The sequence below is a fragment of the Natator depressus genome, chromosome 3 (genome assembly GCF_965152275.1).
Source record: "Natator depressus isolate rNatDep1 chromosome 3, rNatDep2.hap1, whole genome shotgun sequence".
Taxonomy (NCBI): domain Eukaryota; kingdom Metazoa; phylum Chordata; order Testudines; family Cheloniidae; genus Natator; species Natator depressus.
Genome location: NC_134236.1, coordinates 99,787,136 through 99,807,620, shown reverse-complemented (window position 1 = coordinate 99,807,620; position 20,485 = coordinate 99,787,136). Strand labels below are relative to the sequence as shown.

Genomic DNA, 20,485 nt, shown 5'->3' with positions numbered 1-20,485 from the left:
TTCTATGGAAAAATCTACAGTATCTATTTTCAGGAAATGGATTAACCTTTTATTGACTCCACTAATCCAAACTTTGCATGGAAGTTTAAAGATTATATGCCTAGTACCTGCAACAAAGTTGATTGATTATTTCCATTACAATTTCATTTCCTTTCAAAATACTCTCACCATAAAGTAATTTTGTTTTCTGATTTCACAGACTGGAAATGTGTCAATTCTTGAACCAAAAGAGTTATCTGAGGTACCATAAATATGCAGCGTTGTAGCTGTGTTAGTGCCAGCATATTATGGATACAAAAGTGGGTGAGGTAATGCCTTTTATTAGACCAGCTTCCGTTGGTGAGAGAGTCACATTCTCGAGCTTACACCGACCTCTTCTTCAGGTCTGGGAAACTAAGGCTTTGTCTACACTAGCCCTTTGGTTGGTAAAACTTTTGCTGGTTGGGATATGGAAAAATACACCCCTGACCGACATAAGATTCACCAACAAAAGTGCCAGTGTCGACAGCTATGTCCACAGACAGAAATGCTCTCCCACCGACAGAGATACTACTGCTTGTTTGGGGTGGTTTAGTTATGCCGGCAGAAGAGTTGTCTCCCACTGGCATAGAGTGGCTCCACGGGAGACCTTAGTGGTGCAGCTGCAGCAGTACAGCTGTGCCATAGTAAGGTCCGTAGTGTAGACATAGCCTAACTCGAAGTGTCACGGCTAAATACAAGATCCGAATAGATTGTTTAGTATACGTAGTTAAAACGTATTTCAAGGGACCATTCAAGGTGAAGTGGCAGTTTAACACTTTTCCAAGTCATAAGGAGGAAAGCAACTGGGAGGGGGTTACAGATTGTTGTACTAAGCCATAAATCCAGTGTCTCTATTCAGTCCATGATTTTCAGTGTCTAGCAAAGTTATGAATTTAAGCTCCAATTCATAAACAGCAGGATGGTAAATGGTCCTGAGACGCATCTGAAGGGGGCAAAAGCGCAACTTCACATATTGGACCACCTGGGTGCAAGCGGAAATGTGTCCGAAGAGTCGCAGACACCTCCAAACTGTTGTGGAAGGCTGAGACTGAAAACTGAGGCAAAGGTAGCAAACTGTCTGAAAACGGTCAGTTGACAGAAACACTTTCAATGTCATGGAATCTAACAGGGCCCCAATAAATCTGATTTTCTGAGTGGGAGCCAAGTTGACTTCCTGGTGTTTAGGAGGAGACCCAGACAGTCGAGCAAGTGCAACGTGGTGCTGATGTGAGCAAGAACTTCCTCTCTGGATCTACCCATCAGTAACCAGTTGTCCAGATATGAGAAAACGTGAATACCCTTCTTCCTGACATATGCCCTAACAATAACCATGCATTTGTTAAAAACCCAGGGGGCAGAAAAGAGGCTGAATAGAAGCCCTGTGCACTTGAAAGTGGCGCTCTGCCATGATGAATCAAAGGAACTTTCTGAGGCTCCGCAAAATTGCCACATGAAAAGTAGGCATCCTGAAGGTCCAGAACAACAAACCAATTGTCCTGAGACAACGCAGGGAGAACACTCCATAGAGTGACCATTTTGAATCTCATGTACTTGATATATTTGTTGAGGTCACAAAGATCAAGGATGGGTCTTACCCCTGCCTTGGATTTGGGTACAAGAAAGTACTGGGAGCACAAATCAAGACCTCGGTGTTCCAGAGGAACTTCCTCCACTGCTCCCAAAGCCAGCAGACCTGCTTCAGGAGCAATATCTCATGAAAACAGTCCCTGAAGAGGGACAGGGAGGGAGGGTGGGGAGGAGAGATGGAAAGGAACTGGATGGCATAACCTGAAATGATGGTGCTTAGGACCCAGCTGTTGGTGGCAATCAAGTCCCAAGCATTGTGAAAGTGGGCCAGCCTGCCCCAAAGAAGGGAGATGAGGAGGGAGGAGCAACAACTGGAACAGTGCTTTGAACCAAGGAGTCAAAATGGCTGCTTAGGGAAGATCAGAAGAGAACTGGCTGAACCCAGAGCCCGACAGCTTTCTCCTGTGGGACCTATCCCTCTTTCTGGGGTAGTCCCATTGCCTCGGAGGAGGGAAAGGCTGGACAAATGTGTGATATGGATGATACTGCTGCCTCTGTTGAAAGCCATAGTGAAAGTTGCCATGGTAATATCTGTGGTGCTGACTGCAGTGGTGCTGAGGAGATCTGTACGGGCCCTACTTCCACAGCCTGTGGAGAAAGAACACTGGGGTGTTGCGCCAAGAGACCTGAATGTTCAGCAGCTCGTTCAGTCAACAGGACTACAGATGATGCAGCCCTGGCAAAGTCCTGGACCAAAGGAGAGGTCAGGACTCAAGGTGGAGGAAGTCTGTAGCTGCCTGGTACCCTGCCGACATGGAAACAGTTGGTGCTGGCATCTCCCTCATCAGTACTGGACTCAACAGATGCCCAGGGGCCAAAACCGGAGTAAATGGTACAGGGCTTTTAACCTCTATACTTGGTACCAAGGAAGGGATAGACATATCCAGGCCATCCCCATGTGGTGGCACTAACTCTGTGCCAGTCCACAGTTTTCCTGGGGGAGGTGGAAGAGTCACCCCAAGACCTTGAGCGGTCTCGACTGGTCTTAAAACGACCCTTTCCTCGGCATAGTTGACGGGGAATGGCTCCTCTGCTTCTTCAGAGAGGTGCCTGCTCTAGAACGTGAAGTGGAAGCACACTCAGAACCCCACGACAGTCTCCAACCTGATGAGGGCCTCAGTACCGAAGCAGGCGCTGCTTCGGGCAAAGGTCCCAAGCCACTTGAGTCAATTTCTAGAACAATCTGCAATCGCACAATGCTCTTTAACGTGGGCCTCACTGAGACAAAGTGAGCAACCATGTGTTGGGACCACAGTTGGGAATTGCTCCCCCACACAAAGAACAGTGTTTAAACCCCCATGAGGGCATCACCGAGAAAATCTAAATGATCATAACTACTGCTAATCTAACACTCAGGATACTACTAACTATTTACAACAAGAGAAAACTAAACTAGTTGAGAGGTTGTGAGGTTAAGACCACAGGCCAGAGGAGCGGCTACAGCCACATGGTGCGAGCGCTGCGCCTCTACAAGAACTGGTAGACAAATTTACACTGGGAGTGCACACACCTAAGTGGAATACACGGAATACATGGCTGCGTCTACTCGAAGTTTTCAATTACTGCTATGTTATTTTTTTTATTCGTAAACAGTTATATCAAAAAGTAGATTTGCAGATTCTTTAATTAAAGAAATCACTGAGTAGATCCAAGTTTCTGGGGATTGAATTGCTTCTTAATTAAACAGTAAGCTTCAATAATCTAAACATTACTTTGAGATATCTACTCTATTTGATTAACATTCCTAGGCAGAGAACTGTATCTCAACTAATTTGCTACTATCACCACTTATAATTTGGGTGTTCTGAATGTTTGAGATAACGTGAAGATGCACAGAATTAAGCAAGGCTGGCTCATTCTAGTGTAGGATAATAGCCACCAAAATAAGGCTTCAAATCTGCAATGAGTTTAACTTGAGTAGGTTCCTTTACCCACATGAAGCCCCACTGAAGTCACTGATATGTTTACATTTTAATTTCACATATACTGACAATAGCAACTTTTCTGTAACACTAGTCAAAATTTTGATTGTTTTAAAAACTAGCTTAAACACACCTTGCTCCTTTCAGCCCAAACAATTAATACAAAACCTTAGTGAGTTAAATAAGCACTTTTCCTTTAAAAACGTAATTTATTTTTAAGGAGAACGCAGCGAAATTCCTCACCTCTACACAGTCAATAATTTCCCTGTTCAGGAATATACGTATCTTCATTTTTCCCTATGGTCTGCATTATTCACTGGCTGTATACATTATGACACACTATTTATTCTAGTCTTTAATTTAGAGACAACTGCATGGCTTCCTTGTGTCTCCCCACGCCTTCCTGGGAATTTCACTAATAAATCACTGTACTGTATGTATGTAACAAGCTGCATTTCACACGTAGTCTCCAAACAATATATATTTCAAAGGTAGTTGAAAGACACATACCTAGAAGGTTTCTTGTCTTTGGCATCACATAATAGAAGTTCTTTGCAAGGAGATTTATTTTCTGTATCTTCCTGCTTTGTCATCTCTGACACAGATTTCCCAGATGATCGATTATGAGCTGAAGATTTTGAGCCAGTGTGACCAGGGCTAGGACATTTTCTGTCACTATTAAAACAAATTGATAACGTTTTGAAATCTGAGCTGTCAGTTTATTTTCTATGTGGTTGAAGATTCATTGCTGTAATTAAAGAAATATTGATACCGCAAGAAATCATATATTTAAAGAAAAATAAAATTTCCTTCCCTGCTACTAACAAAACTTTACAAACTGACAAAAGTTCAGCTCCAGCCACAACTTCAAAGCAGTAGATATATAGCTATTTTTAGAGCATTAGCACCAGTCCTCCTAGCTCAAGTCTGTCGACCTGGGCTTGCAGGCTCACTGCCACTTGCTCTGAAATGCTGTGTAAATTTACCGTATTGTCACAGGTAAAACTCCCACTGACTTCAATGGGAGTAGAGTTTGCCCAGCACTGAGTGCTTTTGAAAAGCCTACCAGTATAACAGTAATACAAAAGAACTTTAAAATTTCTTTCCACAGTTTTTTCTTTAAAAAGAATGTATGCATTGTTGTGTCTTGGACAATCAAAATAGGTTAGGGCCTGATACTATTCCCATTGAAGTGAAGTTACTGTAGGCACCAATGGAACTAGTCAGTTTATTGTCAATTTCACTTCCTAGTTCTAATACATTAGCACAATCCTACAATCTGGGGATAATTTAACCAGACAGTGAACCTTTAATAGCTGAACACCCTCTTTGTTTGTAACCGTAAAGTGGGGCTTCTCCATGAAAACAGCATTTAAAACACTACATATTCAAAATTCAAGGGCATTATACTGGGTGAAATTCTGGAGTCCAAAAGAAGTCACCATTAGCACATTTCACTCAAATGTAGCCCTTAGAAATACTGCGCACACACACACACCCCTCCCCCGCACTCCAGGTGTTTGCAATTGATTTTGGTGTAAAAACCTGAAACTGTTGAAAACAAGCATATGACCAGCCCCTTGCCACCACAACCATTTTCTCCCCAGTGCTTCTAATAAAAAATGGTTATTAACCTTTCCAAAACGCTTGTTCTTTGAGAGGTCTTGCTCATGTCCATTCCACGTTAGGTGTGCGTGCGCAGTGTGCACTGTCACCAGAGATTTCTGCCTCAGTGATATCTGTCAGATCAGCGCTAGCGACCTCTAGTGCCCCATGCTCAGGCGCCGGTATAAGGACCCGGACAGCCCCACACCCTCTCAGTTCCTTTTTGGCAGCTAACTCTGACAAAGGGGCAGGAGGGTGGGTCATGGAATGGACTTGAGCAACACATCTCTAAGAACAACAGTTACGGAAAGGTTAGTGTAACTTTTTTCTTCTTCGAGTGCATGCTCATGTCCATTTCACGTTACATGACTCCCAAGGGATACCTGAGGAGGTGGGCTCAGAGTTCATGGACACGTGGATTGCAACACTACTCTACCAAACTTGGCATCATCTCTTGCCTGCTGGGTGATGGTGTACTGGGAGGAAAAGGTATTTAACGATGACCAGGTCGCTGCTCTGCAGAGGTCTTGGACTGGGACCTTGGCCAGAAACGCTGCTAAAGAAGCCCGAGCTCTTCTTGAATGACCGGTCAAGATGGCAGGAGGTGGGCCGCCCGCCTGCTCATAGCACATACAAATTCAGGAAGTGATCCAGGATGACATTCTCTGGGCCAAAAGCAGTAGGCCTTTCATCCTGTCTGCTACTGCCACAAAGAGCAGTATGGATTTACGGAACGGCTTGGTCCTCTCAATGTAGAAGGCCAGGGAGTGTCTAATATCCAGCATGCGGAGACGCTGCTCCTCCAAACTCTTGTGCGATTTTGGGAAGAAAACTGGCAGGAAAATAGCCTGATTACTATGAAACTGCGAGACCACCTTTGGGAGGAACGCTGGGTGGGGCGCAGTTGAACCATGTCCTTACAGAACACTTTATATGGGGGTTCCAAAGTAAGGGCCCTGATTTCTGAGACCCTCCTGGCCAAGGTAATTGCTACCAGGAAGGCAACCTTCCAGGAGAGATACGACTGACGGCACAATGCCAGCGGCTTAAAGGGAGAGCCCGTGAGTTTTGCCAGGACCAGGTTTAGGTCCTATGGTGGGATAGGTTTGCAAATTTGAGGATAAAGTCTCTAATTCCTTGAGGAAGCAGATGGACATTTTGTGTGAGAAGACCAACCTACTGTTCACTGGAGGGCTCAGATAGCCAGTAGATGCACTTTCAGAGATGAAAGGGCTAGGCCCTGGTGTTTCAGATGGAGCAAGTATTCCAGCACGGACTGGTAGGGTGACTGAATTGGTAAGAATCCTCATTGGGAAGACCACACCGAGAAACGCTTTCTCTTGGCTAGATAAATCACTCTAGTAGACAGTTTCCTACTACCTAGCAAGACCTGACGGACTTGTTCTGAAGAGGCCTGCTCCGCTGGGTTCAACCATGGAGATTTAATGTGGTCAGGTGGAGAGTCCTGAGGTTCAAATGGAATAAACATGTGATCTTGCAAGATCAATTCCGGGAGGGTCAGGAGTGGCAGCAGGGGTGCTACTGACAGATCCAGCAATGTGTCCAAGCAGTGCTGTCACGGCCATGCTAGGGCTATAAGGATGACCCTTACTTGGTCTCGCTTGACTTTCAGAAGGACCTTGTGCACCAGAAGAACGTGAGAAAACACATAGAACAGGAGTTCTGTCCATGGAAATAGGAAGGCATCTGAGAGAGAGCCAGGGCTGTGACTGCAGTGAGCAAAACTGATGGCTTATCCTGTTCTGTTTGGTTGTGAACAGGTCTACAGGGGAGATCCCCACCTCTGGAAGATGGATCTGGTCTCCTCTGAGTGAACAGATTACTCATGGTGAGAAGAGAAAGATCTGCTGAGGTGATCTGCCAGAGCGTTCCAGGCTTGCGGAAGATGGGAAGCTTTGAGGTGGAAGGAGTGTTTCATGCAGAAGTCCCACAGGCGAATGGCCTCTTGACACAGGGTAGACAAGCACACTCCTTCCTGTCTGTTGATGTAAAACATGGCTACCACGTTGTCCATGAGCACTCATACAACTTTGCCCGTGATCTGGGGTAGGAACACTTGGCAAATTAAGCAGACGGCTCTGAGCTAGCTGACGTTTATGTGCAAGGAGAGCTCTTCCTGGGACCACAGTTCCTGAGGTGCTTGAGGTGAGCCCCGCCCAAACTGGATGCATCTGAAATTAGGGATATGGAAGACTGGGGGGTAACAAAGTTAACGCCTGCACATACTGAACGGAGATCTCTTCACCAGTTGAGAGAGACAAGGACCAGGATGGGGATTGTAAGCACCCATTCCAAGTGGTGATGGTTCAGTGACTACACATAAGCCAGCCAAGCTTGAAGGGGCCTGAGATGTAGTCTTGTGTGCCATACCACATAAATGCACGCAGCCATGTGACCCAAAAGTCTGAGGCAAAAATGGACTGTTGTGACCAGGTGGGCCTTGACCTTGGATATCAAAGCCGACATTGTTTGGAACCGAGACTCTGGGAGGAAGGCTCTGGCCCAGGTAGAATGGAGCACCATTCCAATAACCTCTATCCTCTGGAGGGGATGAGATTCAACTTTTGCTCATTTATCAATAGCCCAGGGCATGGAAAGTGGCTGGACCAGGCTAATGCTAGCTTTCACCTGAGCCTCGGACCAGCCCTTGATCACAGCCAGTCATCAAGGTAAGGATAAACTTGAACGCTGTGGCTTCTGAGGAAGGTCGCCATCACTGGCATGCATTTTTCGAAAACCCGAGGGGCTACCAACAGGCCAAAGGAGAGGATGGTGAACTGGCAATAGGTCTGGTTTACAATAAATTTGAGGAATCTTCTGTGGCCCCGGAAGATGGAGATGTGGAAATAGGCATCTTTCAAGTTGAAGGTGGCATACCAGTCTACTGGAACCAGGGAGGGAATAATAGAGACCAGGGAGACCATGTGGAACCTCAGTTTCTTGAGGTAACTCTTGAGGCGACGCATGTCTAGGATGGGTGGAAGCTTCTCCCCCCAACCCCACCCCCTTTGGCTTTCGGTATTAGGAAACAGCGGGAGTAAATCCCTTTCCCTCTCAAATTCTGAGGCACCTCCTCCACAGCCTCTACCTGCAGGAATAGGACTAGAACCTCCTGGACTAGAAGTTGTTCGTAAGAGGGACAGGGATGGGGGGGAGGGTGTAAGGGAGGGGTGGAAGAAAACTGAAGGGTGTAACCTTCCTCCACTGTACTCAGTACCCAGTGGTCCGAGATGAGGGACCATGACAGGCTGAAGTGGGAGAGTTGGTCTGAAAACAAAAACAAAAAGGGGGCAAGATCCGGTAAGGGAACTGATATAACGCCCTCGGATGCCCCTTCAAAAGTTCTGTTTGGGGCCTCCCGGGTATCTGTGAATACGGTAGTGAGGATGAGGTGCAGGAGGGCAGTTGCCTGTGCTTGTAACCCCTGCTCTGTTTTGAAATGGGTCCTGGCAAGGCAGCAGAGTTGAGAAGCGGGTCGGCTGCTGAGGTCTGAAATGCTTCCTTGAAGGTGCCGGGAGTAGAGGCCCAGGGAGCTGAGGGTAGGCCTGGAATCTTTTGGACCATGGAGTTTTGAGACCGTCTGCTCAGAGAAGAGGGAAGTTCCCTCAAAGGGAAAATCTCGGATGGACTGCTCAGGTGGCAGCCCTGAAGACTGGAAGCAGGAGCACGTCCTCATTACCTCAGCCGAAGCCATCGTTCTGGCTGCCACATCAGCTGCGGCTAGGGCTACTTGGAAGGAGGCCCTGGCTATGGTCTTCCCTTCCTCCATAACAGCAGAGAACTTTTGCTTGGAGTCCTGTGGCAACGAGTCCTTAAACTTTGCCATGGAATCCCAAATGTTATAATCATACTTCCGCAAGCAAGCCCTGCTGGTTGGAGATGCAAACCTGTTAGCCACCCATAGAATAAATCTTTCTACCGAACAGATCTAGCTTTTTAAAGTCCTTTTGCTTGGGGGTTGTGCCTACCTGCCCTTGTCTGTCTCTCTTTGGCCACTGTGACCACAAGGGACCCAGGAAGAGGGTGGGGATTCAGGTATTCATATCCCTTGGCAGGAATGTAGTACCTTTTCCCTGCTCTCTTTGAGGTGGGAGGCAGAGAGGATGGGGTCTGCCATAGTGACCTGACTGGACCTGTAACGACGTAATTGAGGGGTAGGGCCACTTTTGATGGGCCCGCGGCAGCCAAAATGTCAATGAGGCCATGTGAGGACTCTTTAAGAACCTCCACCTCTAGCCCCAGGTTAGAACCACAATTTTCAATAGTTCCTGTGACCTCTAAAGTTGTCCTGTGACACCAAGCTGTTCAGTCCCAAGACAGCTTTGTCTGGAGAGGAGGAAGAGACGTGTACTGGTGGGGGGCCTTCCTCCTCCTCTTCTGTACCGATCACAGCACACAGGCCTAAATCCTAAGTGTCGGTACTGAGCTCGATACCAGAGTCTGGGTGAGGTGCTGGATGGCGTGGGAGTCCTTCTCTTGGACACCACCGAGCATGAACAGCTGGAAGGCAGTCCTGGTACCGGGGGAAAAACCCCACAGATTCCAAAATGGCCACTGGACCTGCCAGGTGCTGGGGTGGCACCCGTGCTGAGAACCAGTGGGATGTAAGTTAAGTACTAGTGACGGCCTCTTGTTTGTGTGCAAGGCTCCACCTCCAACTCAGAGGATGAGTCATCTTGAGGAGACCATGGAATGGGGGCTGATACCCCTGCTTCTGCGGGCTGCTGCTGAGGGTCCAAGAAGTCTCCACCGATGACGGTAGAACCGGTTTTCCCTGATCGGTAACAGAAGATCTAGTGCTGGATAGCAGCTCTGGGTAACCTGTTCCCTTCTGCTCGATGCTCTTGTCGGCAATGGTAGTTGCCCCATCAGGGTCAGCAGAACCTGGAGTGTCATCAGGTCCTTGGACGACACAAAGGCCTCCAAGGTGGACGGCACCTTAATCCCACTGGCACCACAATATTCCCCCACTGTCGGTGAATTGTCCCGCACCAGACTCAATGGCACCTGCGAACAGGGTGCTGCAAGTGGAGCGGGAGTGGCCTGACAGGGGTCACACTCCGCTTGCTTGTCCTTTCCTGGTTCCAGGACGCGTCCCCTCTCGGACCATGTTTCTTGTGTTTCTTTCTCAGTACCAGAGATGTTAAACGGTGCCGAGAAACGTGTTGCCAGAGGAGCACTTCACACCGAAGCCAAGGTGCTCGATGCCAAGTCCGACTAGCTTGGCTCCAACGCCAGCCTAAGTGCGGCTTTTATCACGATAGCCCTTAGTCTAGCCTCCCTGTCCTTTTTCGTACAAGGCTGAATTTGTGGCCGATTTGACAATGCTATTGTACATAAGCTTCCCTCAGACACTTCAGACAGCTGGAGTGTAGGTCGCTCGCCAGTATGGGCTTGTCGCAGGAGGTGCAGGGTTTGAAGCCTGGAGACTGCGGCATTCCCGGCCCCAGGGGCAGAGTACGCTCCTCTAAGCTATAAGAGGGTGGTCTAATTAGTATGCACTAATACTATATACCCTATGTACACTACTACTAGAATTAAAACTGAAGATAACTAAATAGAGAACAAAATAAATCACTGACTGTCTTGCCTACGCAAGAGAAGTTGTTTGAGCGACTGTCACGGGTAGTAAGAAGGAATTGAGAGGGTGCAGGGTTGGCCGGACCCCTTATATTGGTGCATGAGCACGCAGCATCACAGGGCACTAGAGCAATTTTCCACTGAGGGAAAAATCTCCAGCAACGGTGCATGCAGCGCACGCACACCTAACATGGAATGGACACGAGCAAGCACTCGAAGAAGAATAAATCGCCCCAGGGCCTTAACTCCAGGCCTGTTGCTGCTTATTGCAAAACTCACCCCCAATAATTTGATTCCCCACTTCCCCGCCAATAAAACCAAATTTATTAGGGCTGTTTTTCAAGCATCAACACTCATATATACACATCAGTTAAACTGCTCTAACAAATGTAAAAACAAAATGAATCATTTCCACAAGTGAAATTAACCATTAAACAACTGATTTTAAATAATAAACAACATCTTAATGGTCTGTAATCTTGCTAAATCATACATAATGAAATCAGCATCAATTTTTGTCAGCTCAATCATCTGCAAGCTCAGCTCTGACAGGGCCATTTCTTCTCTGGAAATAGCAATGTAGAGAAAAGCACAGGTTTTTCGAGACAATAGAGCCTTCAAGTTCTGTAAATTATGTAATATAGCATTTAAATAAAATGATATTATTGTAAGTTGTTAATACTATTTAGATCTTAATTACTTGATTACAGGACAGGCTGATCTTTCATTTACTTCTATCCTTCTGTTCTTGGGGACAGATGGACTGGCTAGCGGCATCTCTCCACTTAAACGATCTGGTAAAATACGTTCTTTGTTCAAGTTGACGTCAGAATATGGGCAGCTGACAACACAGAAAATTGAAGAGGAGAGGAGAAATACTTCCATTAGCTCAGACACTGAACAAACTCTCCTTAGTTTAAGTGAACTGACTATAGCTTCCAGCCTGAAACAACGAACAACAAAGATGGAAAGAAATATTCTCACTTTAAATTATCATCAAATACACTAGATTTTTGACATGCCAACCTGTTTGCACCTATCTTACTCTTTCTTTCTACAGCAATTTACTACCACAGGACAGGTATTATGGCATAAATTCTAGAAACCAATAGAAAACCAAGCACGGATGGATGTTCAGTAAAACACCAGCTAAAAGGGAAAACTGGAACTGTGCTACTAACCAACCTCAAGTAGCAAATATTTCCTGTTATTTCACAAAGAAGCAAACCCGCTGTGTTGCTGTCTTGATGCTTTTATTTTCAAAATCGGCTCTTTCCCCACCACACAACTACCTCAGAATACTAGCCAGACTCCCATGGATACTGGTCCTCCTCCCATTTAGGTTGTCCTACTGATTTCTGAGTGGTCCAACAGTATTGTATTGACAATATACACCAGACATCATGCCCAGTTATCCTTTCCTTCGGTACTCCCCCCAACCTACATAAACTATTTGTATGGATTCAACAGAATCATGATACCATGGTTATTTGTCCTGCAATACATTTTACAGAAAGAGTTACCACTACACTATTCAACTCTAACTGGGAACAGTGATTGGCCCACATTCTGATTGGCTGTTAGCATTTTAAAAATTATATTACATTCAAAAATATGTTAAAAGAATGTAATTTATATTAAAAAACCAAGCACTTGAAAGGTAGGAAATGCCAGATTGACAGTTGTTCACAACTGGCCCATCCTGTGCAGTGAATGAGGCAGGGATCTGTGGAAAAAGTAGCATTTGATCATGTAATTAAAGGCATTATCATAATACACACAACGGGGCTGAATTAAGATTGCCAGGATAACCATAAAACAGACATTTACAATCTTTAAAGTCCTTGACTTTGCAACCTAAATAGCATAGTTTTTATATTGGGGAATTTCCTAGTTTATTTTTTTAAATGAGCAATGGTAAAACTCAGTTTCATTATGTGCAGCTCTAACAATCTCCCCATCTTCTATCAGCAGCAGAACCTGGAGACCTCAGCATCGCCCTACCTGGCAAACTACATTAGATGGCAGCAGGAGAAGGCTGTTATCCCAACAGGAAGATGGTCTGCTGACACTATGTACTGGGTCCAGAGAATGGTCAAGGAGAGCCCAGTCCAGCTCTCTCTCTCTTTCCAACCCTGGGAGACGAAGGACTCTCATTCCAAGGGGTGTCCCCAGATGTAAGGGGACTGAGCCTTGTGTAAGATCTGGAGAACCTACAGAGCTCATCTTTCTCCACTTCATACAAGAAGTTAGAGCAGTTCGTGCCTTATGTGGTGCCCCTGGGAATGGAGGGAATAGGAAACTGGAGCCATATTCTGCATCTGAGGGGACTATAAGGGCAGCCCAGTTTGGCGCTCTCTTGCCCACTTCCCGGGCTTAAGGAAGTTCCTCCTTGATCTGATGCCCTCAAAGGGGAGGGATGGGATGTTTGCCAGGTCCAAGGAGGAGGAGCTGCTGGGGGGAAGCCCAGCTTTCTCTTCCACTCTCCTGCTATATCTGATTTGTCAGCTCCCAGCTGTTCAGCGCAGTGTCTGCTGCTACAACTGCTTTGGCAGGTATGGGAGCTCAGTCTCAGGATGTTCACTGATTTTGGCAGGCTGCACCAATGTTTTCCTCAGGAATTCAAGTTAGAGAAGGAAATAGTGATTTTTAACCTTTTACAACATTATGTCCACGAGGCCATGTGACCCAAGAGCTGAAAGCAAGCACACCCTGTTGTCATTGGGTGGGTCTTGAAACTTTGGGAAAGGAAGACTATGGACTGACGCCTTTCCACTGGGAGGTAAGCTGTGGCAGTCCTGAAGTTGAGGACTATGAAAGTTATGTGTTATATTGACTGTAACTTAGATTTGTCCAAATTCAGCTTCAGGTCCAGACAGGAAAACAGCTTCCTGATGATTAAGATATTGTTTTGGATCTGGTTGCTTGATGCTCCATGAATTAGCTAATCATCAAGGTATGGAAATACTTTAACACCAGAACGATGGACCTGGGTTGCTACTACTGCCTTGCACTTGGTGAAGATCCCGGGGCAGATGACAGTCTGAAGAAAGTATCGCCAAGAGGAAGTATGAGTCCTGCAGATCAAGGGCAGCATACCAATCTCCAGGGAAGGGATGAAAGAGGCAACAATGATCATCCTGAACTTGATTTTTTTGATTAAATAATTTGCTTGTTTAAACCTAGAATAGGATGTAGGCCACCAGATTTCTTTGGGACCAGGAAGTACTGGGAATAGAAGCCTTTGCCCCTGTGTTGGTAAGAAACTTTTTCTGTTGCTCCCAGTCAGGGACAGCTCCAGCGTTTTTGCCGCCCAAAGCAGCAAAAAAACAAAAGAAAAAAACTTGCCGCCGAACACGGAGGCGGAGTGATGGTGCAGCTGAAGAAGAGTCGTGTCCCTGCCGCTGAATTGCCGCCGAGCGCGAAACGCGCTGTGACAGAGCGGTGGATTGCTGCCCCAGAGCTCTTTGTCCTGCCGCCCCTTCACATTTGCCGCCCCAGGCACCTGCTTGGTTCGCTGGTGCCTGGAGCCGACCCTGCTCCCAGTTCTAGAAGAGATTATTGTTCTTGAAGTAACACAATCTCGGAGAAGGGTCCCTGAAAAGGAAAGAGGAAGGGGAGTGGGAGAAGGGGGGAAAGGTAAACTGGCTAACATATCCCTGACTCACTGTGCCGAGTACCCATTTGCTTGACGTGATGCTTTCCCAAGCACAGTGAAAAAAGGGAGAGGTACGATCTGAAGGGAGAAGACATGCTGTCCTTGATTAAGAAGTCAAAATGATTGCTTGGATGCTACAACTGTTGGGTGATTAGGGCTTTCTGCCAATGAAGACAGTTGGTGACATTGAGGAACCCTGGAACTTCTTTTAGAGACATACTGTGACCTCTGTTCAAAAGAGGGTCTGGAATAAGATGACAGTCTAAATCCGTGGTTTTCAAACTTCTTTTCTAGGGAACCAGTTGAATAAAATTGTTGATGCTTGTGATCCAACGGAGCTGGGGATGAGGGGTTTGGGGTGTAGAAGGGGATCAGGGATGGGGCAGAGGGTTGGGATGCGGGGGTGAGGGCTGCGGGATGGGGCCGGGAATGAGGAGTTTAGGGTGTGAGAATGGGCTCTGGGCTGGGGCAGGAGAGGGTTGGGTTCTGTGTTGGGGGGTGCAGGCTCTGGGGTGGGGCTGGGGATGAAGTTTTGGGGTGCAGACTCTGGGTTTGGGGTGGCTGGGGCAGGGGATTGAGATGCGGGAGGGGGTAAGGGCTCTGGGCTGGGGCCAAGGATGAGGGATTTTGGGTGCAGGAAGGGAGCTCAGGGCTGGGGCAGGGGTTTACCTCTGGTAGCTTCCGGTCAGCAGCGCAGCCAGGGTGCAGAGGCAGGCTTCCTGCATGTCCTGGCACCGCGGACCCTGCTGCACCCCAGAAGCAGCCAGCAGCAGGACCAGCTCCTAGACAGAGGTGCACAAGAGGCTCCAAGTGGCTCTCACGCGCACGCACTGCTCCCTCCCCGCAGCTCCCATTGGCCCGTTTCTGGCCACTGGGAGTGCAGAGCCAGTGCTCAGGGTGGAGGCAGTGCATGGAGCCCTGTAGCCCCCCTGCCTAGAAGCCGGACCTGCTGCTGGCCGCTTCCAGGGCACAGCGTGGTGTCAGAACAGGTAGGCACTAGCTTGACATAGCTGGGCAGCCCACCGTTGACGGGACTTTTAACGTCCTGGTCGGCCGTGCTGACCAGAGCAGCTAGGGTCCCTGGGTGCTGAGCAAGGTGACCCAGTAATGAGTTGTGATCCAAACACTGAAAAACATTGGTCTAAATTGTTTCCTTTTTGTAACCTGAGTGTAAACTCCGAATGAATGATGCACTGCACAAGAGTCCTTTAGTGTATGCATAGTGTCATCTGTTTTGGCAGAAAACAGTTTAGACCCCTCAAAAGGTAAGTCTTCTCTTGTATTCTGCTGCTCCCTTGGAAAGCCAGATCCCTGCAGTCAGGACGAATGCCACACACAGACTGCAGCGGCTACAAAACATGAGGTCATATCAGCAGCGTCTAAAATGTCCCTTGGAAACCAAAGCGAAAAACTGTTCCTTGTATTCTTCTGACAGTTTTGTCATTAGTTAGAAATTGCACAAAAATTAATAAAATCGTGTTTTGACAAAAGATCCTGATAATTTGCAGCTCTCATTTGAAGACTGGCAGTTTTAATCCAGCCATTTTAATCCAACCTCTTGAATTCCTTATCCCTTGAAGAGGCTTTTGAGTGTGATTGATGGGATCACTCATTAGTGGCTGTGACCAGGATCAGGAATCAAGAATCAAAAACTGGGTGGGTAAAGAGCCAGTCAAATTCTTGCTGAGGGATTTGGTATAGTCTGTCCATTCATTTGGCTATTGGGGGTATTGAGGCTAGAGTCTGCCAAAGGCTTTTCACTGGCTCCAGCAAGACTTCATAGATAGGGAGAGTAACTCTTCCTGGGACAGGGTTCTGTAAAATATCTAGGAGAGTATAGGGATTCTCTTGCACAAGTTCCACCTGCCTGCAGAGAAGTGGCTACCCTCCTCATGAGGGCCTGAAAAACTCTGAAATCCTCTTGGGATTAGGGTAGAGTTGTTCCCCTAGAGGGACGGCCTCATCTGGTGAAGCTATAAGGATTCTTCCACTAATTCTCCCTCCTCCATGGGGTCCAGCTCAGTGGGATGGTAGCAGGATGCTGAGTAGTGCTTTACTGCAATGGAGGAGTAGGAAACTCTTCTAGAGTGTGACCAAGATGGAGGTCTTGTGTCTCAGAGCAGCCCAAGACCAGCAAGGCCATGGAGGATACTGCATAGCCTGAGCCATCCACGGCAAGGGACCCCATGCTGGGATTTATTTATAGGAGGACCAGTCTTGACCTTTAGGTCTTGTAGTAGTAGAAAGCCTGTAAAATCATCTAAAGGAGCTCTAAGGAGAAAGAGGTTCATCTCTTTCAGAGTAAGAAGAGATATAAGCCTCCTCAGAAAGGGTAGGAGCAGTTCCTATGGGATTTCTAGGTGACCTAGGTATAGGAGACACATTTGGTTCCAAAGCAAGCAAGGGTTGGCAGAATGGTGATGAAATGACTAGTGCCGGTGATCTGGGCATAACTGATCGAAGAGATGACTCTCTCAGAGATGGAAGGCATAGCATCAGGTACTCTGACGGGGCTGATGAAGCGAAGCACCCCAACAGGGGAGATGGAGCGGAGCTGAGGAAGCGGTCATTGGTTGTAGTGAAGGAGAATCCAGACGGGAAAAACAAAGGAGATCCCTTGCGTGTGCCAACAGTGCCACGTGCATCCATGGCGCGTCAACGGTACTGGTGTTGTTGAGTGCATCAATGGTGACAGTGAAGCTAATAGAGGCTGAAATGGCTGAAGAGAAGCAGAAGAACAAGGACCCAGAACAGGTAAGACACTAGTCTTGACAGTCCTGAAGGAAGGTACTGCCTCAGATGGGTCCAGTGAGTACTTGGATTTGTGAGACCTCACACTTGAACCAGAGGACTTACCAGAAGATTTTCTGGGAGAAATCAGAGACTTCGTATTCTTGCAAGCATCAGAATGCTTGGAGCATTTGGACAAAGCGGACAGAGATGACAAAGAATAATGTGCGTCACCAAACTTGCATCCCAAATCAGAAGTAGCTGGAAAGGCGCTCCTGAATAAGTGAGTCCCTGCCTCATGGTCAGGACCCAACTCTGACGAAGGACTCATCACCTCTTTCCTCAGGAGAACTTAAAGATGAATGTTCCTGTTTTTCAGTCCTGGTGTGGGAGGAGGAACAAATAGGGCTATTTGTCATAGCCCTCACCAAGACAAATCAAACAGCTCTTGTGCCTATCTGTGACAGGTATAACAGCTCTGCACATGGCAAACTGGGGATTTTTCCCCCCATAATAAATCCTCCAGGTACTACTATAAATGATAATATAAATATAATTAACTATACTATATATACTAACCACAACTATATACACCAAAAATTTCTGAAAGCTTGCTAACTGAAGTAAATGCTATGGAGAACATCAACTCTCAACAGGTGGTGAGAAGGAAGTAAGAGGGAGGCAGCAGACATGCCCCTTTCATGCCCTCATCTGAGAGTATGAGAGCAGGGACAGATGTGATGCTTAGTGGTACTGTTGGCAAAAGTCTCTCATTCGAGTGCACTGGGTGCAGATACACCACCTAGAGTGGAATGCATATGTGCACAATAACTTGAAGGAGAAACTTTGCTCTAGCTGGATAATCGACACATTTGTATACAGGACAATACCTCCAATTTTTCTCCCTCATACAGTTGTACTAGACTGGAGTTCTGGGGACAAAATTCTTGACCATATTAACCTCTTCTATTTCCTTTAACAAAATTTGATTCGTATAGAATGGATCATAGACCGAATTAGATTTATATTACCATTCTTCAGAGTAGGCAGTACCCTACAATAGTCTGATGTGGCATACAGGTGAACACCCACACGTGTGCAACTGGATTCCCTAAGCACCCTTCTTGAGAAACTGGACAGCTCTCCCAATGTCTCCACATGTCCAGAGGGAGCGAGAGGCAGTCCTGACATCTCTTGCTGAGGGGAGCTAGTCTTTATGATGTGAAGTCCCTGTGCATATTTGAGACTTTAGTGTATAAACTTTCTGTACAGAAGCTTATGTATATAGGATGAAATTTACTCACATGGATGGCTGAAAAAGGGCCTCAAATACTATGCTTGAAATAAATAGATTCATAGCCAGAAGGTACCCTAGTGATCATCTAGTTTGATCTCCTGCATAACGCAGGCCATGGAACTTCCTCAAAATAATTCGTATGGCATATCTTTTAGAAAAACATCCAAACTTGACTTAAAAATCTCCACTGATGGAGAATCCACCATGACCCTTGGTAAATTGTTCCAATGGCTAATTCTCTTGTTTATCAAACATTTCTCAACACAAACACATAACAAAAAAGGAAAATGTAATCTTGAGTGCTACAGTTATATCCCTACCTATTCTAACTTACTATTAAGTAGAATTTATTTTGGCTTTTCTGCTATAGCATGCACCTTTAGTGTGTAGCCTCTGTGGGATGCTAAGTTTTTATGGAGGGTATATATGAAATTGAATTTGGAGTGCGTAACTAAAATACATGCCTGTGTTTAACAACTGTTTGAGATGCATTTTATGTGTGTTTTTCATGCCAGTTGGAAGACTAAGGTTTAGGGTTCACATGGGCGAATGATGGGGTTGAAGAAAGGACAGTTGAGGAAGAGAGGGAATTTAGCTATCATGAATGTTTAAGGGTGGAAAAAGGAACAAAAATGAGTGTAAAAGGGGTGGAGGAAAACATATTTTGATTAATTCTGACTCCTTTACATTGTTGTGACTTGGAGAGCCTTGCATTTGCCCCCCCCGCAGTGCTTTCCCAGCTTTAACCTAAATGTCTCTCCCCTGGTATTGCATTGGAAGGGGGTGGGGGGTTGCGGAGGTTAGAGGTGGGGAGACAAAGGCACAGGCTCTGATTCACCAAAACAATTAAGTGTGTGCTTGATACCAAAGGGATTTAAGTATATGCTGAAATGCTTTGTTGAATCAGCATCATATAGTGATTAAGGCCAAAAGCCTCTGAGTCAGGAGATGTAGGGTATACTCTCAGCTCAGCCACTGAGCCAGTATGTGCCCTTAGGCAAGTTGTTTAATCTTTCTGTGGCTTCCCATGCTCGCAATGGTCTTGTGTGGCTTGATTTATTAATGTACAATGGAAACTGAAAACATGTTCGTCTTCTTTTCTGAAGGACACATTTAATTTGTACTTAGCTAAAATAATAACATATTCTGCAAAGGTGTGTGTACGTGTGTGTGTGTCTGTGTTACAAAACATCTTGCACAAAGAATTCCCACCAGAATCTTTCAACTGCACACTCTGAGACTAAACAGTGTTTACACTTTTAAAATTCTTAAATCTGAATTTAAACAGCCTTAAACCTCATTCTTCTTGGAACTCGCTTCTTTACACAGTAAGTCTGTGGTTTTTATTTTAATCTTTTTTGGAAATTTAAAGATATAGTATTAATCATTAACTGTTATAATGTTAATGATGGTCTAAGGCACTTTGCTTTAACATATTTTTTGGTGCAAGTCAGCTCCTCATTAAGGTATGACAGAAAGTTGTCGGAACACTTCATAATGTAATCCTTGATGTTTGGATTACTCAGAGGAATAAAAATAAAAAAAATTCCCATGATTTCCATTTGTCAGTTTAATTTTAACAAAGGACAACAAGTATGAACTTACCTATGAGTTATGTAAGTTTAAATCAATCAGTGAATGCCTCCTGAGCCTCACTGCCTTCAGCTTTCCATTTAACAGGCCAGCTACGAAGCATTAATTATTAATTAATCTTGTTTTACCTACATTAAATAAAATGTTTTTTTTATATGAGTGCCTATATGTCTTAAAGACAACTGACTTCATTGACTTGAGAGGCCTGATAAGAAGGTTATTTGTAAATTAAGTTTGTTTTTCAGCATTTTCTCTTCAATGGGAACTTGGTAGCTCTGGGGATTTACAATGGCATACTAAACCTTTCAACTCTAGGTCACTGCTTTGAGTTCAATCCAGGTTAGTTAGAGACATTAAATCATCATCAGAGCTGGTTCAGTGGATGAATGTCCAAATTTACAAAAGTCCCCGTCACTAACTGACAATCTGAGCAGACAGCTAAATGACTGAATTGGCACATACACTAAGTGA

At 45.8% G+C, this 20,485-nt stretch overlaps 2 protein-coding genes across 7 annotated transcripts in view; one reads left to right on the top strand and one right to left on the bottom strand.

Moving 5' to 3' along the window:
• SAMD3 (sterile alpha motif domain containing 3) overlaps window positions 1-14,633 on the top strand; it is a 309,380-nt gene extending 294,747 nt beyond the window's left edge. For 2 of the 4 annotated variants that reach the window (XM_074948410.1, XM_074948409.1), the window contains exon 12: window positions 12,708-13,465. In XM_074948410.1, coding sequence (XP_074804511.1) covers window positions 12,708-12,917 — 210 coding nt within the window. In that variant the 3' untranslated portion in view covers window positions 12,918-13,465. Of the gene's footprint in view, window positions 1-12,707 lie in introns of all 4 variants that reach the window. The other 2 variants (XM_074948412.1, XM_074948411.1) reach the window with 2 other exon arrangements.
• L3MBTL3 (L3MBTL histone methyl-lysine binding protein 3) overlaps window positions 1-20,485 on the bottom strand; it is a 148,964-nt gene that overhangs the window by 19,619 nt on the left and 108,860 nt on the right. For all 3 annotated transcript variants that reach the window (XM_074948407.1, XM_074948406.1, XM_074948408.1), the window contains exons 17-18: window positions 11,437-11,577; window positions 4,041-4,205 (exon numbers count right to left, since the gene is read on the bottom strand). In XM_074948407.1, the coding sequence (XP_074804508.1) occupies window positions 4,041-4,205; window positions 11,437-11,577 (306 nt within the window). The remainder of the gene's footprint in view (window positions 1-4,040; window positions 4,206-11,436; window positions 11,578-20,485) is intronic.